The sequence below is a fragment of the Aulonocara stuartgranti genome (genome assembly GCF_965226115.1).
Source record: "Aulonocara stuartgranti genome assembly, chromosome: 8".
Lineage (NCBI taxonomy): Eukaryota > Metazoa > Chordata > Actinopteri > Cichliformes > Cichlidae > Aulonocara > Aulonocara stuartgranti.
In genome coordinates this window covers 20,544,900-20,562,910 of record NC_138959.1, presented here as the reverse complement: position 1 = coordinate 20,562,910, position 18,011 = coordinate 20,544,900, and the positions used below count along the sequence as shown (strand labels likewise).

Below are 18,011 nucleotides of genomic sequence, written 5' to 3'. Positions count from 1 at the left end.
ACACTTTGGACACTAATTCCCCCACCTCTCCCCCCTCCATAGAGCCATCACCACCTTCAAACACGTCACCTACAACACCCCCCTCCTCACCCCACACAAAAGAGGATTTCACACCACCTCCTCCCACCACAACTCTTCATATTCATGAAGTAGGTGTGAGGAAGCAGTTTAAGTCTGAATGCTCGAAAAGCTCCCGGCCCAGACGGTGTGTCTCCTGCCACCCTCAGACACTGTGCAAACAAGCTGGCCCCAGTGTTTTCTGGCATTTTCAACTCCTCACTGCAGGTATGCCATGTGCCTGCCTGCTTCAAGTCCTCTACCATAATCCCTGTCCCCAAGAAACCTAGGATCACTGGACTAAATGACTACAGACCCGTGGCTCTGACATCTGTGGTCATGAAGTCATTTGAGCGTCTGGTTCTCGCCTATCTCAAGACCCTCACGGCCCCCCTCCTGGACCCCCTGCAGTTTGCATATAGAGCCAACAGGTCTGTAGACGACACCATCAACATGGCCCTACACTTCATAGAATAGAATAGAATAGAATTCAACTTTATTGTCATTGCACATGCACAGGTACAGGGCAACGAAATGCAGTTTGCATCCATCCAGAAGTGCTTTAGTGATATAGATATATTACAATATATATTAGCAATAATATAGATATGTGAGTATATTACAGAAATGGGTCTATTATGGTATGTTATAATGTACACGGTATGAAGTATGTTGTGAATATTCTATAACTATAAGTATGTACAGGCTGTAGTGAGTACAAGCTATGTACAGGATATGAACAGGATATAAATATGAAAAACTATACAGAATATGAAATAAATAACTTTACAGAATCTGGGATATACAGCTATACAGAAATGGGAACTATGCAAGTTGTAAACAGTTGTAGGATTAAAGATTATCGAATGTACAGAATGATTATTTACACAGAGCTATACATTAGTGCAGTTAAGATAAGTGAGGGTGTAGATAGTTTCTACAGAGGCTATATAAAGTGCTAGTGGTTGTGAGTGGTGGTTCAGTCCATGTTATTATTGTGTTTGAGGGTACAGTTGTCCATTGTGGGTGTGTGTATGTTCAGTCCATGAGTTTAACGTGGGTCAGATGTCAGGAGGCAGAGTTCAGGAGTCTGACAGCTGTGGGGAAGAAGCTGTTCCGGTACCTGGTGGTCTTAGTCCGGAGGCTCCTGTGGCGCCTCCCAGAGGGCAGGAGGGTGAAGAGTCCATGTGATGGGTGACTGGGGTCTTTGATGATTTTCCCAGCCCTTTTCAGACACCGCTTCCTGTAGATGTCTTTTATGGCAGGAAGTGGTGCTCCGGCGATGCGCTGGGCAGTTTTCACGACCCTCTGCAACGCCTTCCGGTCCGAGGCAGAGCAGTTCCCGTACCAGACTGTTATACAGTTGGTCAGGATGCTCTCGATGGTGCAGCAATAGAAGTTCACCAGGATGTCTGAGGACAGGTGGTTCTTCCTCAGAGTCCTCAAGAAGAAGAGGCGCTGGTGAGCCTTCTTGACCAGCTTGGAGCAGTTGGTCGTCCAGGTGAGATCCTCGGAGATGTGGACTCCCAGGAACTTGAAGCTGCTCACACGCTCCACAGCCGTCCCCTTAATGTGGATGGGTGGATGTGGGTCAGCATTCCTCCTGTAGTCCACGATGAGCTCCTTGGTCTTCTCGGTGTTAAGCAGCAGGTTGTTTCTGTCGCACCACTCAGCCAGACGATCCACCTCCTCCCTGTAGGCGGCCTCATCGTTGTCACTGATGAGGCCAATCACCGTGGTGTCATCTGCAAACTTAATGATGGTGTTGGAACCATCAGCAGGTCTGCAGTCGTGGGTGAAGAGGGAGTAGAGGAAAGGGCTCATCACACAGCCTTGTGGTACACCGGTGTTCATTGTGATGGTAGATGAGCAGTGGTTATCCAGCCGGACATGTTGGGGGCGGTTGGTCAGGAAGTCCAGTAACCATTTGCAGATGAGGGAACTGATACCCAGGTCTGTCAGTTTCCTGATGAGTTGTGAGGGGTGGATTGTATTGAATGCTGAACTGAAGTCTATAAACAGCATTCTGGCGTAGGTGTTGTTGTTGTCCAGGTGTGAGAGGACAGAGTGCATTGCGATGGAGACTGCATCCTCTGTGCTCCTGTTCCGGCGGTATGCGAATTGGTGGGGGTCCAGGGTGGGGGGGAGACAGGATTTGAAGTGTGCTAGGACCAGTCGCTCTAAGCACTTAGTGATGATGGGGGTGAGTGCTACTGGGCGGTAATCATTGAGGCAAGATGGGTTGGAGTTTTTGGGTATCGGGACGATGGAGGTGGATTTGAAGCAGGCCGGTACCACAGCGTGGGCCAAGGACAGATTGAATATGTCTGTGAGCACTCCTGCAAGCTCCCCAAAACACGCTCTGAGAACACGCCCGGGGATGCCATCAGGGCCTGCAGCCTTGTGGACATTGATCCTGCTCAGCACCGCTCCTACATCGGTGGGGGAGAGAGTCATAGGTTGGTGGTCTGGCGTCATGTCTGCTTTGGTTGTGGTTGTGGGGTTCCCTCGCTCAAAACGAGCATAAAAGTTGTTGAGCTCGTTTAGGAAGGAGACATCAGAGGATGCGGGAGAGGGTTTGGTGGTCCTGTAGTCTGTGATGGTCTGGAGTCCTTGCCACATGCGTCGGGGGTTGGAGTTGGAGAAGTGTTCTTCTACCTTCTTTTTGTAATGGTGTTTGGCTTTTTTGATGCCCTTCTTTAGATTAGCCCTGGCTGTACTGTAGGCGTGTGCATCTCCTGACCTAAAGGCAGTGTTGCGGGCCTTCAGGAGGAGACGAACATCCCGGTTCATCCAAGGCTTCTGGTTGGGGTACATGGTGATCCGTTTCTGGGTGGTGACACTGTCTGTGGTTTTGGAGATGTAATCCAGTACAGATGAGGCGTACTGGTCCAGGTCTGTGTGGGTGAACATATTCCAGTCTGTGTTTTTAAATCTGTCCTGGAGCACTGCGTCTGTCCCCTCTGGCCACACTTTAATTGTCCTCACAGCAGGTTTCACACGTTGGATGAGTGGTGAATACCGAGGTGTGAGGAACAGGGAGAGATGGTCCGATTGTCCAATGTGGGGGAGGGGTGTGGCTTTGTAGGCTCCAGCCAGGTTGGAATACACATGGTCTAAAGTCTTGTCTCCTCTGGTGTGGCAAGAGACATGTTGGTGGAATCTGGGGAGGACTGTCTTTAAGTTGGTGTGGTTGAAGTCGCCAGCAACAATAAAAGCAGCCTCGGGGTGTTTATTCTGGTGTTTGTTAATGGCTGCAGAAAGTTCTTTCATGGCCAACCTAGCATTAGCGTCGGGGGGTATATACACGGCAGTGAGTATGATCGAAGTGAATTCTCTGGGGAGATAATAAGGTCTGCATTTGACCATTAAAAACTCCGCATTAGGTGAGCAGTGACTCTCAGTAGTAGTGGAGTTCATGCACCAAGCATTGTTAATATAAATGCACAAACCTCCACCTCTGGTCTTGCCGGAGTCATCTGCTAGCCTGTCGGCTCGGTGTGTGTGGCGTCCTGCTAACTCGATAGCATTGTCCGGGCAGCTGTTGTTCAGCCATGTTCGGTGAAAAACATGACATTTGAGTCCATAATCCGTCTGTTGTTAGTGATGGAGAGCCGTATCTCATCCATTTTGTTTGCCAGAGAACGGACATTGGCGAGAAAAATACTGGGTAAAGGCAGCCGGCGTGGTGTTAGCTTTAGCTTAGCCCGTAGCCCTCCGCGCCTACCTCGCCTTTGTTTACGATCTCGGCGCCGTCTGCGTGCACTTCCGCCCAGCCGGGGAGAGTGGGCAGCCTCCGGTGTTCTGGAGATCTCTGGGGTGAGTCGGAGATCGGCGATAAAACTGTTGGAGTAGATAAAAAAACCGCTAAATAGCAGATTCTGGAGAGACACTGAGCCTCGCGTTGTTCACGCGCCGCCATCTTCATCCTGCAGCATCTGGACTCCCCAGGAACCTACGCCAGGATCCTGTTTGTGGACTTCAGCTCTGCCTTCAACACCATCCTTCCAGACCATCTCCGAGACAAGCTTTCCCAGATGAATGTGCCTGATCCCATCTGCCGGTGGATCACTGACTTCCTGACGGACAGGAAGCAGCATGTGAGGCTGGGAAAGAATGTCTCGGACTCCCGGACCATCAGCACCGGCTCCCCTCAGGGCTGTGTTCTTTCTCCTCTGCTCTTCTCCCTGTATACTAACTGCTGCACCTCCACCCACCAGTCTGTCAAGCTAATCAAGTTTGCAGATGACACCACCGTTATTGGACTCATCTCGGACGGGGATGAGTCTGCCTACAGGAGGGAGGTTGAACGTCTGGTGTCCTGGTGCAGCCACAACAACCTGGTGGTGAATGCCCAGAAGACAGTGGAGATTAATGTGGACTTCAGGAAGCACACAGCCCCACTCCCTCCCATCATCCTGACTGACACCCCCATCACCTCTGTGGACTCATTCCGCTTCCTGGGTACCACCATCACCCAGGACCTGAAGTGGGAGCCCACCATCACCTCCGTCATCAAGAAAGCCCAGCAGAGGATGTACTTCCTGAGGCAGCTGAAAAAATTCAACCTGCCAACACGGACGATGATGCAATTCTACACTGCAATCATCGAGTCCATCCTCACCTCCTCCATCACCGTGTGGTACGCTGGAGCCACTATCAGGGACAAACAGAGACTGCAGCGTGTTGTGCGCTCTGCTGAGAAGGTGATTGGCTGCAGACTCCCATCTCTGCAGGACCTGTACACCTCCAGGACACTGGGGCGTGCAGCTCGGATCTCAGCTGACCCTTCTCACCCTGGACACAGTCTGTTTGACCTGCTCCCCTCAGGCAGGAGGCTCCGTTCCATTCCCACCAGAACCTCTCGCCATAAGAACAGTTTCTTCCCCTCTGCTGTTGGACACATGAACAATAACCGTATGACTGTTCCCACCACTAACACATGACCCTACGCTGTGTTCACTGCATCATTCCATGTTTGGCACTGATCACCACCTGCACTCATGTATATATCTATCTACTTAGCACTTTTAATTCTTATTCTTATTTTTATTTTCATGTCTATTTAAGCTTAATTTATGACAGCATGTTTGCACTGAAGCACCGCAGCAATTTCCCAATGTTGTAAACCTGCTCAACATTTGGCAATAAAACCCTTTCTGATTCTGGAGTTTGACACTTGTGCCTTAGGGTAAAATGCTTCAGATACCTTGTGACAACATATAAACGGAAGACAAGTATTCCCAAATGAAATATGTCAACAACTGAAGCCATTATCAAATATTCCAGAAGATCAATCCATGCTTACTGTACACAACGAGTGATGTGACTGAACTGAACTGTAACTTTGATGTATGTATCAACAAATTCGTGATGTTTCCTATCTGCAGTTCAAGAGATTCCACAGAGATGTTATTATCGAGCTGGAGAAGAAGACAGAGATGGATGTCAAATACATGAACGTACGTGTCTCCATAGAGAAAACAGCGTTTTTCTGTCTCTAAGAGATAGGCATGGTGACCCTGACATCAACAAGTATTTTTAGATATCACATTTTGAACCCTTAATTTTAGCATTTTGATCATAACCAGTAGTTTGGAACACAGGGTAGACTGCTATGTTATCAGAAATGTGTACCAGAGTTTAAGCTTGGATGGTCTAGTAGTACAAATAACCACAGTGCAAGGCATATTTGTATATAATAACTGCATTACAAATCTTCCAAAATCATCAACACAGGTCGAGAGTTCAGTGGTTCTAATGATCTGAGGAGAAGCCCAGCAGGAAGCTACTAGCGACAAGCACCTGTCAAGAGGTCTACATGTACTTAATGTGGCCACACTCTAATAGTACACAACATTAAGCTTTTATTACAATTAAAGCTTTAGTTGGAAGTTAAAAAGAGCAGCTGGTATAAAAAGAATTTTATACCAGCCTTTTCATACCACATGTTGAGTTCTGTTGGAAAGATCACTTTTGGAGCCAACTAAATTGATTATTTCAGCAAATGCAGTTTTAGGCATTTCTACTTCTTCTTTTTTCCAGAAGTTTCCTCTTGCATAAATCTTGTTTATGTAACTATATTTCATGGAAGCTAAGCGTCCCTAAGGGAAGCATTGATGATGGTTTAGTTCTTCTTGTTTGTGTAGTGAAATGCCTGTTTTCCTCTTGTTAAATGACTCCTGCAGGCCACCTTCAAGCGCTATCAGTCAGAGCACAAGGTGAAACAGGAATCCCTAGACCGTTCTCAGACAGACCTGAAGAAGCTCAGGAGGAAAAGCCAGGGAAAGCACTCATCCAAATATGACCTCAGAGAGAACGAGGTGAGCTTGAAACAAAACCAGCTCCAATCTTTCCTGAACATTAAAAGGCGACTGTGTGCTAATACTTTGGATGTTTTTTAAAGTATGTGGAGTTTGAATGCTGACACTCGGCTGGCTGTGAAGACTGGATGACTAGTATAACATTTATTTGACAGGGTAATGAATTGAGGCCAAGGCTTCTCGTGATAGGGATTAGTTTGCCTGTAATATTAGGGCAACTCATTGGAATGAAATTCCATGTTTGCTTTTCAGTTATTTTTTTTTCTTTTGTATTACATAATAGCGCCACTGATGACAGGCGTTTGAGAAAGGACACCCTTGGTGTCTTCAAATGTTTTGACTTATGTGGGATAAAAGGGCATTTTAAAAACCTTTCATGTAGTAATAAAACTATCAAAGAAGTCACCGTGGTCAAAGCTGCGTGCAGTTCACCTGTTTTTACATGGTGCACAATAGAACAATCATATGGCTTAAATGACTGTTTTCATAGAAGGTACACACACCCATTTTTTGTACAAAGGAAAGCATGCATGCAGGCACAGATTCAAACCCTGTTGAGATTCAGGTTGTATTGGATGCAGCACATCTGATTGGTCTACTAATAAGTTTCATTCATGTAAACCACAAATGTAAGCAGTGATTAAATAAATACAATTCCATTTAGAAAAACCTACAAAAACAGTCAAAATACTGTTTTAAATATCCAGTTATTACTGACTGATGGACTAGTTAATTTGATTAACTTTGAATGCACTCAGGTGTGTGTGGGTGTTGTGTTGGTATATAAATACTACCCCTCCATCATTCTTATCGTTGATTTGCATTCTGCTCAGAAAGTTTCCATCCTGTAAATATGTTTTCTTATGACAACAACAATCATTTCTGTGGCTTTTTAACCTTCAGTCCACTCTGGAAAAAGTGGACTGATATGCTTATTGTGCAACGTAGTGTGATGCATTTATCTAAGTACGGAAACTTAAAGTGGAGTCCACAGTAGTGTCTACAGGTATAAGCTATTTACATTTAAGTATTTGAAGATCCTTTTTAATAAAATGTTCACAACCAACACCAAAAGTGAAAATTATTAAAATGAATGTCAGTTCAAAGTCCACAGTAATCGAAGGCAAAGTAAGGAAAGTGTGTAGCTGAATATTCAAATATGCTCACTAAGGCTTTTATTATTATTGCTAGCATAATGCTTCATAGTTGGTACTGTACAGTGCTGTTCATCTGCATTGTATAAAGACAATGCTAATGCTAAACTGGATCTACAATGACAGCATGGCTTCATAGTAAAAGTAGAAGAGTCTGGGAACTTGCATGCCTGCAGTCCAGACCTAAAACTTGTGTATTATGAGATTCTTTAAGGAGTAAAAACAAAGAGCAAAAGAGATCTAAGTGTTCTAGGTTTGCTCTGTTGTGTTTTCCTGCTGCTAAACTCTGTATCAGTCCTCTGTTTATCTTTGCATTTGAATGGCACTGTTTAAAAGACACCCATACAATAAGCCGTGTTGTCTGGGTGGAGCTTGATAGCCTGATCCTGTTTCTCAAGCCAGGTTGAAACTGGGGCCTTTCTTTCCACAGAATGGACTTTTTCATTATCTGATAAAAATGACACCAGTGAGCTACATGCGAGATGAGTCTAACTGCCCAGCTTTCTAATAATGTGTAGGGCTTGAGTAAGGGGCCAGTAATGAGCTCAGCCCTGTCGGCCTGCTCTTCCACCTCACGTCTGGGCAATTTTAGTGGTGAAAATGGGAAATAAAGAGCTTTGATTCCGTGTCTGAGAGAGAGACACACATAGAGGGAATGAGACCAGACAGTAGGGGATGGTCTTTGACAGAGCCCTTAGAGATAGGCTGCTTTACCATCACCATGACAACCTGGGGAAAATGAAAAAGATTGGGGGAGTAGGCGTTGAATAAAAAAGGGATGGAGTGAAGGTTGGGAAGTTTATTTTAAAGGGTTCAGTGTGCCTTGTGTCAGGGTCCAGCTGCCCGTGTGTGCGGCGTGACGCGTAGACTCAGTCTCAGGCTCTCTGTGGGGAAGGGGAAGACTGATTTGGTCTCCCGCTGAGCTAAGATTGATCCAGGGGCAGCAGGAGACTCAAATAAACTTGTCCCTAAGTGCAGGGACTTTGACTACAAAGCTCATTAGGAGCGTGATTTGTGCATCTAACCTGAGGACCCAAACAGCTTTTGCTCACAGGGAGCCATCAAGAGTCAGTTTTCCCAATCTTGGGTGTTAAAGCAACAAAAGTCCCCCGATCAGAGGCGTTGGCACCTGGTAGCAAAGAATTAAATAAAATAAAATAAACAGCAAGTATTTTGAATAGTCACCTTACTCCATTTAAAAGAGGATTTTATTTATGTTGCAATTATGGCCTGATACAGATGTGACTGAATATATGTGTATATATAAATGCAAAGTTTAAAAAAACAAAAGGGATAATGCATGTTAAAAAATTGCAAAAATACTTAATTAAATGGACCTATATTAATACTACAATAAATAAACTACAAATAGAATAAATAAATGTACATCAATATTAATGATAGTAATTAAGTTAATAGCTCCACCCACATGTGGTTAAACCCTTTTGTTTGTCATAATCTTTCTTCTGACATTTTTTGAACTGAGATAAAGATTATTTTGAACTGTGAATCATGCAAAGCTACTCTAATACAGCCAAACAAAACTATGGAGCTGAAAATTGGCTAAATAGATCCTCTTAACTATAAGCTCATCAATGCATTTAATGAACCCGATGAAGCACAGATTAAATTGTTGTTATTCACCCTATTCTGTAACCTCTTGTCCTGTGACCACCTTCTGCAGTACTTGCAGACTATCTCATCACGCCAGATGGACATGCAGAAGTTCATTGCTGACGGCTGCAGAGAGGCTTTGCTGGAAGAAAAGCGACGCTTCTGTTTCCTGGCGGACAAACACTGCATGTTCTCCGGTCAAATTAGCAACTTCTATGAGAACGTAAGCAAGGACTGAGATGAACATCCAGCACAGCCGCATCACACCTTCTATAATGGATCATTTAACTTGCTCTCATTCTCTGGTGCTTCCAGGCCAAAGAAATACTGTCGGTGAAGATCCCCACCTGGCAGGAAAAGTGCAGCGACATCACCAAGGTGCCAGACTCTGTGGTGAGCATGATAGAAGGGCTGTCCGTCGTTCCACAACAATCACCGCTGGTTGATCACTGTAACAGGGTTAGTTTGATTTTATTATTTGATTTGTAAGTGTGAAATCTGTAGATGTTAAGCATTCTTCTGTCATGTATTACCTTGTTCTATCACATATTCTCATCGTACCATGGGGGTAGTTTAGATTAAAACTGAGGATAGAGCATGCTGTAGTGCATAAGGAGAACAAAGCATTTGTAAAAGACTGGCCCTGCGGGGTTTTTATCTTCTCAAGTTGTTGTGTTGTAGTTTATCTTGTTAAAGTAATGAAATCTGTTGTATCAGATGAAAGCTGTTGTGTAAAGTAGTAAGACATGGGTGATTGTTATCAGCAGGAATTCTCAGATGTGTTGTTGCTGTTGTGTGGTGTTAAGGTCCAGTGAGGCAACAGCTGTTTAGTGCTTCGCACTTCACTTTGTGACTGTTTGATTATAGCACTAAGGACCTGTTGAGATCTGAATAATGCCAATTCACTTTGTCATATTGATGCATCCGCTAATCAGTCTTTGTGATCTCTTCAGGTCAATGTGGACTCTGGCCCTCCTCCAGCACCACCCCTCAAAGCTCAGTTCAGCCCACTTGCCAACATGTTTAATCAAGAGCCCACATTTCCATTTAACTCCTCTTCAGACCACAGCTCAGGTAAAGTTGGCTTATGTGAACTGCATAAATAAATATATAATCTTTATTGGTGAAGACTAAATCAACTTTGTTATCTACATGATGTGTGATTTTTATTTTTTTTCTGTCTAAAATAGGCCAGACTCGCTCATATTTCCTGTATATGTGTAAAGGAAACATTCTCATGCCAGAGCTGTCCATTAAATAGCTGCAGAAACAGCTAGCCATCCCCCCAAATTAAAAAAAACAAAACAAAACTTCGTTTACAACGGTTCAACAGAAATCTGGCAAAGTCTCATTTCTAGTCTCTTCTGCCTCCAGATCAGGGCAGTATTGGAGATGGCAGCCTGTCGAGATCTACATCCCAGTCATCTGGTCTGAACGTGAGCAAGAAGTTCCGGGTTAGAACCATTTTCCCTCACACAGCAGGCAACAACGACACGCTCCTGAGCTTCGATGAAGGCGACATCATCACTCTGCTCATCCAGGACGAGAAGGACGGCTGGTTGTACGGAGAGCTGGAGAAGACGCAGCAGTGAGTCTTCATCTGCTTTTGTATTCAGGGCTGTGTTAACGGCTAAGAAAACCTGAGCTTAGTCTCCACAATCTCATTTAAAGTTACATTTTGTAATCTAGTTATCGTTCATTTTATTCACTCAATAGATTTGTTGTCTACAAATCCCAAATATCTCTAGTTGAATATTATTTTTATTTATTCCTTTATTTATTCATTTTTAGGCAATATCAAAACATTAAAGGTACAGTTTGTAAAATCTCACCATTAGATGTCAGTGAATTGCAGATTGCAGTCAACTGAATTCTGTTTTCTTGTCCCTACCAGTCAAGTGCATAATCTTAGCTACGGTGGGCGTTTTAGCGTTTTAAAAAAATGTTAACTTGTTGGTACACCTAAGACAGGAATGATACTTCCATTACAAGAAAGACGTAGCAGTCGTGGCACACGGGTGGTTTTTTTTCCCCACATAACTCAGCTGACAGTACAAGTTTCTCTTTTGTGCTTTTGCTGCTTTGTCATGCTAGTACCACATGCCTCAAAATACAGAGTATGTCCGGTATGTTCAACACGACATTCGTAAAGCCTGATCTTAGCTCACTCACGTACACATGCAGAAAAATGGGTGCAAACATGCAAAAAAACCCAAAACAAAACAAACCAGGAGGCATCTTCTCATGTAGATTATACAACAACAACATTTTCCTTCCCCAAACACAAGGAAGGAAAATATTTTAGCTGGAACTTTTATAAATTCCAATGAAGTCAGACCTTTTTAGCAGCTGTGATTACATGTCACCTCCAGAGAAGGTGGAAAAATGTTCACAGGTGCTAAATGAAAGATCTCCCTGCTTTTTATTCCCTTAGACAAACATAGCACCTGTTAGCTTTGCATCCACTTGTACAAAGGATCAGGCTTGTTTATGTACAGCAGGCTGTGTTTGCATATGTGGCTGCAGCAGCATTACCCTCCTTCTGTGTATAATTACGTTCATATTCATCCTTGCCAGATCACTTAGGGCTCATCATGCAGGATTATGGAGTGCTTTCAGTTTGCGTTTGTCCCACTTTGAAAGAATTTACACGAGCCTTATCTGCTTGTTGTGCGTGGCATTAGGCGGCCTTTTTAATTTCAAGTGATTTTAATGCAGTCAATGGCTTTTTTTTTTTTTCCTTTTCTTTTTTTCCCCCAAGAAGAGGCCGTGTTGGGAGAAATCAGTGCTTTCTGTTTCTTAGCAACAAATCCACTGCATTGGTCTGATAAGCCATCGTTTTCTCCAGACGTGACTTGGAGACAACTTTGGAGTCTTAGTGAACAAAATCTTCTATTCTGTGTCTGATGTTAGAATTTTATTCAAGTGTTTTGTCTGCTGCGGTGATTCTCTATCGTGATGGATTCCAGATGACTGCTAAGAAATTGCATGACTCGTTATGTAATTTTATTTTGACGTTTTTTTAAAGATGAAACTATGTGCTTCTGTTCCCAGGCGGGGCTGGTTTCCCTCATCTTATTGTCGAACTTACACTGAGTCGGTGGTATCAAATAGGTAAGAGGTGTCAGAGCCAAGCATTGAATCAATAACTTTTTTTTTTTTAAAATTTCACAGCTGCTGTTGGATAACTGAAGCTTTATGTAATGTGTCTCAGTAGTAATCTAGGCACGCCGGTGCATCGTCTTAGTACGATTAGCCTGCCAGAGACTGAGGAGGAGGACGACGAAACAGTGTTGCTGCCACCACCAGACTACAGCGACGACGCCCCCTCCCGCCCAGTCATCCTCTCAATGCCTTCGCCAGTAAACACGGTCAGTATCAGCACTCGATTAAGTAAACCACCTGTCATCAGCTGTATCAGGAGCATTTCCAGAGCGTGACCTGATATCTTTTTTCCTCATGTTTTGATAATTCGGGTTGATATGACGTATCTTTAGGTGGCAATGCTTTGAAATAGTGCTGCAGTTAAGCAATTTGAGTTTTGTAGGTATTACCAAGAACACGTGCTCTAGAAGAAAACGGATAAACAACATGCCTTTACACTGGATGTTTTGCTGTAACACAACAAGCATGTATGGAATTTGTGCAATTTCACAAATGATTGATTTATTATGATGATCAGGGTTGTCATTTAGGGAAGCTGTTCAGTGAGTGTGCTACTCAGCATTTTTCTGAATCTGCTCTGTAGTTTTCCATTACATTGTAAAACAATAAGTATACTTTTTTTTCTGTGTATTTCACACTGCTTATAACAATCTTTCACATTATCATTTCTGCTCTTGGCTTTGTATGGCTGCAGCTATCCTTGATACGGTCTAATTCACACATCTCTTGGTGTGAGCACAGAAGCTGCTGTTAAAACCTTTTGCTTGTGAGAGGTAGCCAATTGCAGGAAAGCTAGCCAAGGGAAGCTAAAACAGCTTTATTGAAAAATGAGCATAAGCATTTATTTTGAAAAAAGACCTATGCAAATGATCAAAGACCCCGCAGTGGCAAAAAACAGCCCTTTGAGATCATGATCTATCCAGCAAATTCAGTAATCATTTCCAGGTGCCTTGAAAGCTAGTGCAAGACCTGCCTTTGCCATTCAAGTCCATTCAAGCAGCGTCTCACTGAGCCACCTTTTAAAAACAGGGAGGTGATGTCGATTTCCAGTCCAATAAAAGTAGTCTGTTTGCACCAATCACGCCTTCCCTCAGGGCTTTTCTTTGATGGGCCTTGTTCCATCAGATACTAACATGCTGTTAAGTTTAATATTAGGCACCAACACAAAGAACAGCTAAGAGTGACTGTTGAAAGCTTGGAGCGAAAAGAGTAGCTGCTCGTCATCTTCAGCCCTCTTTGCTATTAGAAATAGGTCTGAGCTAACTGCAACCCCATATCTCACACATGCCCTCCCCTCTCTCTGTTGAGTTTTGACACCCAGTCTGTGAACAGAAAGGAGTTAGTCTGCTGAAAAATCCAGAATGCAGTACTTGTCAAAGGATTGTCAAATACGACATGGTATGCTGTTCAGAACAGCTGTGCCTCAAGCACAAGCAAGTTTTTAGTTACTGATTTCAGTCAGATTTAAAGAAAGGGGTTTTTTTGGGGGGTGGTTTTTGGTCAGCTGTGGTTCTCTCTTCCACTTTGGACCACTCTGAACCACATGTCAAACTCTAGGCTACTTGGAGATAAAGAAAAAGAACCACCAGAGTCATTGTGATTCACAAAAATGAATTTCTGCAAAGTTTGCATGGGAGTCTTGATATATTTAAGTCCTCAGCAAACATTGCACTTTGTAGAGACATTATAAAAGCTAATATCCTGCAGCTGCTCTGTAATGTGACATGCATTTCTCCCCGGCTGCTGCTCATTGGCGAAGTTTAATGGCTGAAGTTTGTGGAGTTAGTCATCATTTTAACACAAGGTTATTTCTTCCTGATGGGACACGTGCCCTTGCTGGGTCGTCACTCCACACATGCACCATAAATGCCATCATGCAGGCAGAACTTTTAAGTCGAACTGATCGCGTCTTATCAACATCTCCTTAGTGCGCAGTCACCGGCTCCACGCCCTTGAAATGGCACAGCTAGAAGCACACCTGTGTTCTGTAAACAAGGTTCAAGGAAATGCGCTATATTTATTAAGACTATAGTTTCCACGAAGTATGTTTAATCTTCAGAGAAGTCACATTCAGTAGGGGCCTGTTTGTAATTTTGACAGATACAGGCATGACCACGGTACCTAGAAGAAAAGTGTAAAACAAATCAGGGAGGAGAAAAAGGTGGTAAAATACTCCCAGACAGGTTTTGACTAGAGAAGAGTTACAGAGGGAAGCATAAAAGATGAGAGAGTACAGTCTCAATTTAATTTTGTGACTGTGCTGTGCTGCCTGACTGGAAATGAACTATCTGTTGAGCCAGCAGGCAAGCCCAGGCACACTTCTTTCTCATCACCTTCCTTTCTGTTCTGGACTGTCTGTACTGTCCTCTGAGTTTGCTGCGTCAGGGTTTCACTATGAAATATACGACAGTGGGGGAAATACCAGCTCAGCGTACCCCAAAATTTTACATCCTGTTTGAGAAAGTAGGAGCTACAAATTTACCACCAAAAAAGTGTTTATGTTCAGATCAGCCCTATCAGCTAGCTATCAGTTACAATAATAGAACCCCCTGGGTGTCCTGTGAATTGTGGGAGGTAGGACTTCTTCCAGCACATCCCAAAAACGATCAGTTCATTTGGGATCTGGGGCTTTTTGAGGTGGGGTTAGTTTGTGTTCCACTACAAAAGCAATTCAGGACTGTCTCAAGGAACACATTGCCCTTCCTTCTTACCATATCCACTGCTAGGAAGTGCTGTTGCCATGGGGGTGTGTACATTGCCTGGTATGTGACAAAGGAAAAGCTGTGCATTATTCTAACAGTGCACAGTCACAATGGTCAGGGGTCACTTTACATCATAGTTGATCAGTGTGTGTTGGACACAATTATATTCTGTGCTGTTTGAGGGGGGGAATTGCAGGACACCTTTAAGCAAGGTTAGGGTGGGGTTTTTTTGTGACATAATCAGTTGAACTGGAGAAGAAATTCTGTTTTTTAACACAAATTTGATTGAGGTTTTCTCTTTGTGAAGCAAATCTGTGCTCATTTATTTGTGATTCATCTAATCAGAAGTAAAAGTTTGCTGAGAACTACAAAAAAGCCAGGATGTTTCAAACAATGAATGATGAATGTAATGCCTTCAAAGCCCGTCTGTGGCTTTAAGAACTGTCACATTTTTTTTTTTGTTGACACCTGGTGTTTCCTGCTCTCTAGGGGAAAAGATGGGTAATGTCTGTTTCCTACAAAAAACGACAACAAAAAAGGCCTTCTCATACACATAATAAAATTATCTGCATGAGCTGATGTGACCTACCATGAAAAACAGAAACCACTGATGGTTCATTTTAAAACCTTTTGTCACGGGACATATTGTGAGACTACGGCAGCCCTCGGGGCATGCAGCTCAGAGATTTCTGCTCCTGAACCTCGTTGTTTTCCATGCTCACCTTTCACTCTGCTGGCAGTAAGATTATCACCAACCTAAGGTGAGAGAGGGTAAAAAAAAAAAAAGTGTTTCAATTGCCAGCCTTTCTAGATTGTCTAGATTACAGGTTCAGTGAGTTCTGAGTTTTGTGGTGTAATTATATGTCAAAGGAAGGGGGGGGGGACAACTGTTGATGGGAAGTCTGATCAAACTAGTCCGACAACTAGTGCTTTCTTAATAGCTGGAGGCAGTTTTTGGAGATTGCAATGATGCCTGTTGAACTTTGTGTTGTTTCCATTTTGGTGACTTGAAGTTAAAGAGTCATTTCTTCTGCTTTATCTTTAATAACAGGTTTCTTTAGTCAACGGGACTCCAAAGGCTCCTTTTCTTGCGTGAGTGACACAGCTGGCAGATTTTCACATATCCATATGACTAATTAAAAATCTATTTGACAATAACCTCATACATCTTTGTTCATTTTCTTTCCGCAGAGGAGGGAACCCCTTTGCCATGGTCAAGCTGAAGCCGACTGTCACAAATGACAGATCTGCACCACTCATCTAACTCTAAGCTTATTAGGGTGGTGGGGGGGGGTTCTTCACCGCTGTTATGCCTTCAGGGGACTCTTGTACTGGAATCATACAACCCCCTCTGCGACACACTGACTATCTCCCCAACCCAACATCTCACTAGCCTGCATTTGCATGTTTTTTTCCTCAGTACCAGCGCGTGTTTTATCATCAACAAAATGAACATTTAGACTTCCCTCTGATCCATATCGTTTTAGTAAAAGTAGCATTTAAATTGGTGAACGTGTTGCATTTCCTGTGGCTGCTTTGCAGTGAAAGCCGCCATGTGATCTGCAGTGCCATTAGAAAGTATTTGCTTTACGTTGTTTACCAGGAACTTAATATGACTGCTGATACTGAGCGGAGACAGAAAACTGTAAACAGTGAGGCTGTTATCAAAGTAATCAAATTGTACTGAATTGCAGTCATGCGTCTTTAAAGCAGTACAGAGAAATCCACTAGAAGATTTTCCTCTGTCACTACCAGGAAAAAGTGCACATACACAGCTACTCCAAGTAAACAGGTTGAACGACCATTGCTTTTTACTCCTCAGTCGTAAAAGGCTGATGGGGTATTGTTGTCTACAAAATTGTTGTTACTGATATGCTATTTGGTAGATGAAGTCTTTGTTTTCATTTTGGAATGAACCAGTCTCTTTATTGCTTTGTAAGACACTCGGTCAGGCTTGTTTCAATGAAAAATGATGAGATCCAGATGTAAACCTTTGCTACCTGATACTGATGAAACAGACAAGCATACAGGTTGTCTTCCTGACTTGCCAAAATATCTGTATCTTTAGTTCTTTCTTTTTTTACTAGTTATTTTACTAGTTTTGTTTTTTTGTTTTTTTTAATTTGTCGAGGTATTTAGTTGTGAGAATGAAGGGAGAGTGATATTGGGAAAGAAGGGGTTTGTCATTGGATTAAAGGCAAAAACACTAAGTCACAGTTTTGAATGACAAAGGTATTTATATATAAAATAAGTTTGTATGAAATATTTAATAAATCTGTAAACAAAAGTCAGACACAGCAGTCACCACGCTCAGTCCAAGCCATGGATGCTACTTTCTTTTGTTGGTTTTTTTTTTTGTTAGGCCTGACTGCTGCTTTTGCATATTAAATGGATAAGATGACCTTTTGATGAAGGGAATTATTTCACTCCTCATTGTTTGTTTCGTAGTTGTTATATGTAGCTTCTGTGCACAACACAGTTTATGCAAAATGAGAATGTACTTTAACGGCAATCATTTGAAATGTGCATAAGTAAAATAACTCATTGTTTGAAATATTCAAAGTGTTATTTTGTGAGGAAAATGACTTTTCCCCCCATGAATTAGCTTTTCTGAGTTCAGCTGTATGATGAGCAAGTGATTCATAAGACAGTTGATTGAATCGTATTAACTCACTGATGTAAGTGAACCCATCACACTGCCATAATGAAACATGCTTTTCTTCCGAGTACCTTGCCACTGTGTTGACCGATAGTCTTTTTTTTTTTCTTTTTTCAATAAAACATAAAGCCTGAATGTTCATTTTCTGTTGTCTTCTCGCTAATTTAACTGTCTGTTAGCTGAAATGAAAGAAAGTGATTATAATCATAACTTAAGGACTGGAGTGAAAACAAGTGAAAAAGCAGCCAATGCCCAAAGAAAGACTGGAGAACTATTGCTCAAGGAAGTCTGGCTCCTTAGAAGCAAAATATAAATACAAGAGAGCTCGGGATATTTG

General features: G+C 42.9%; 1 protein-coding gene across 2 annotated transcripts in view; it reads left to right on the top strand.

Annotated features, from left to right (window-relative positions):
* baiap2l1a (BAR/IMD domain containing adaptor protein 2 like 1a) overlaps window positions 1–17,815 on the top strand; it is a 29,841-nt gene extending 12,026 nt beyond the window's left edge. The window contains exons 5-14 of one of the 2 annotated variants that reach the window (XM_082544376.1): window positions 5,448–5,519; window positions 6,246–6,380; window positions 9,219–9,371; window positions 9,464–9,607; window positions 10,102–10,222; window positions 10,523–10,736; window positions 12,203–12,262; window positions 12,366–12,519; window positions 16,067–16,107; window positions 16,207–17,815. In XM_082544376.1, the coding sequence (XP_082400502.1) occupies window positions 5,448–5,519; window positions 6,246–6,380; window positions 9,219–9,371; window positions 9,464–9,607; window positions 10,102–10,222; window positions 10,523–10,736; window positions 12,203–12,262; window positions 12,366–12,519; window positions 16,067–16,107; window positions 16,207–16,279 (1,167 nt within the window). In that variant the 3' untranslated portion in view covers window positions 16,280–17,815. Of the gene's footprint in view, window positions 1–5,447; window positions 5,520–6,245; window positions 6,381–9,218; window positions 9,372–9,463; window positions 9,608–10,101; window positions 10,223–10,522; window positions 10,737–12,202; window positions 12,263–12,362; window positions 12,520–16,066; window positions 16,108–16,206 lie in introns of both variants that reach the window. The other variant, XM_082544375.1, reaches the window with a different exon arrangement.
* Window positions 17,816–18,011: the final 196 nt, after the last annotated feature.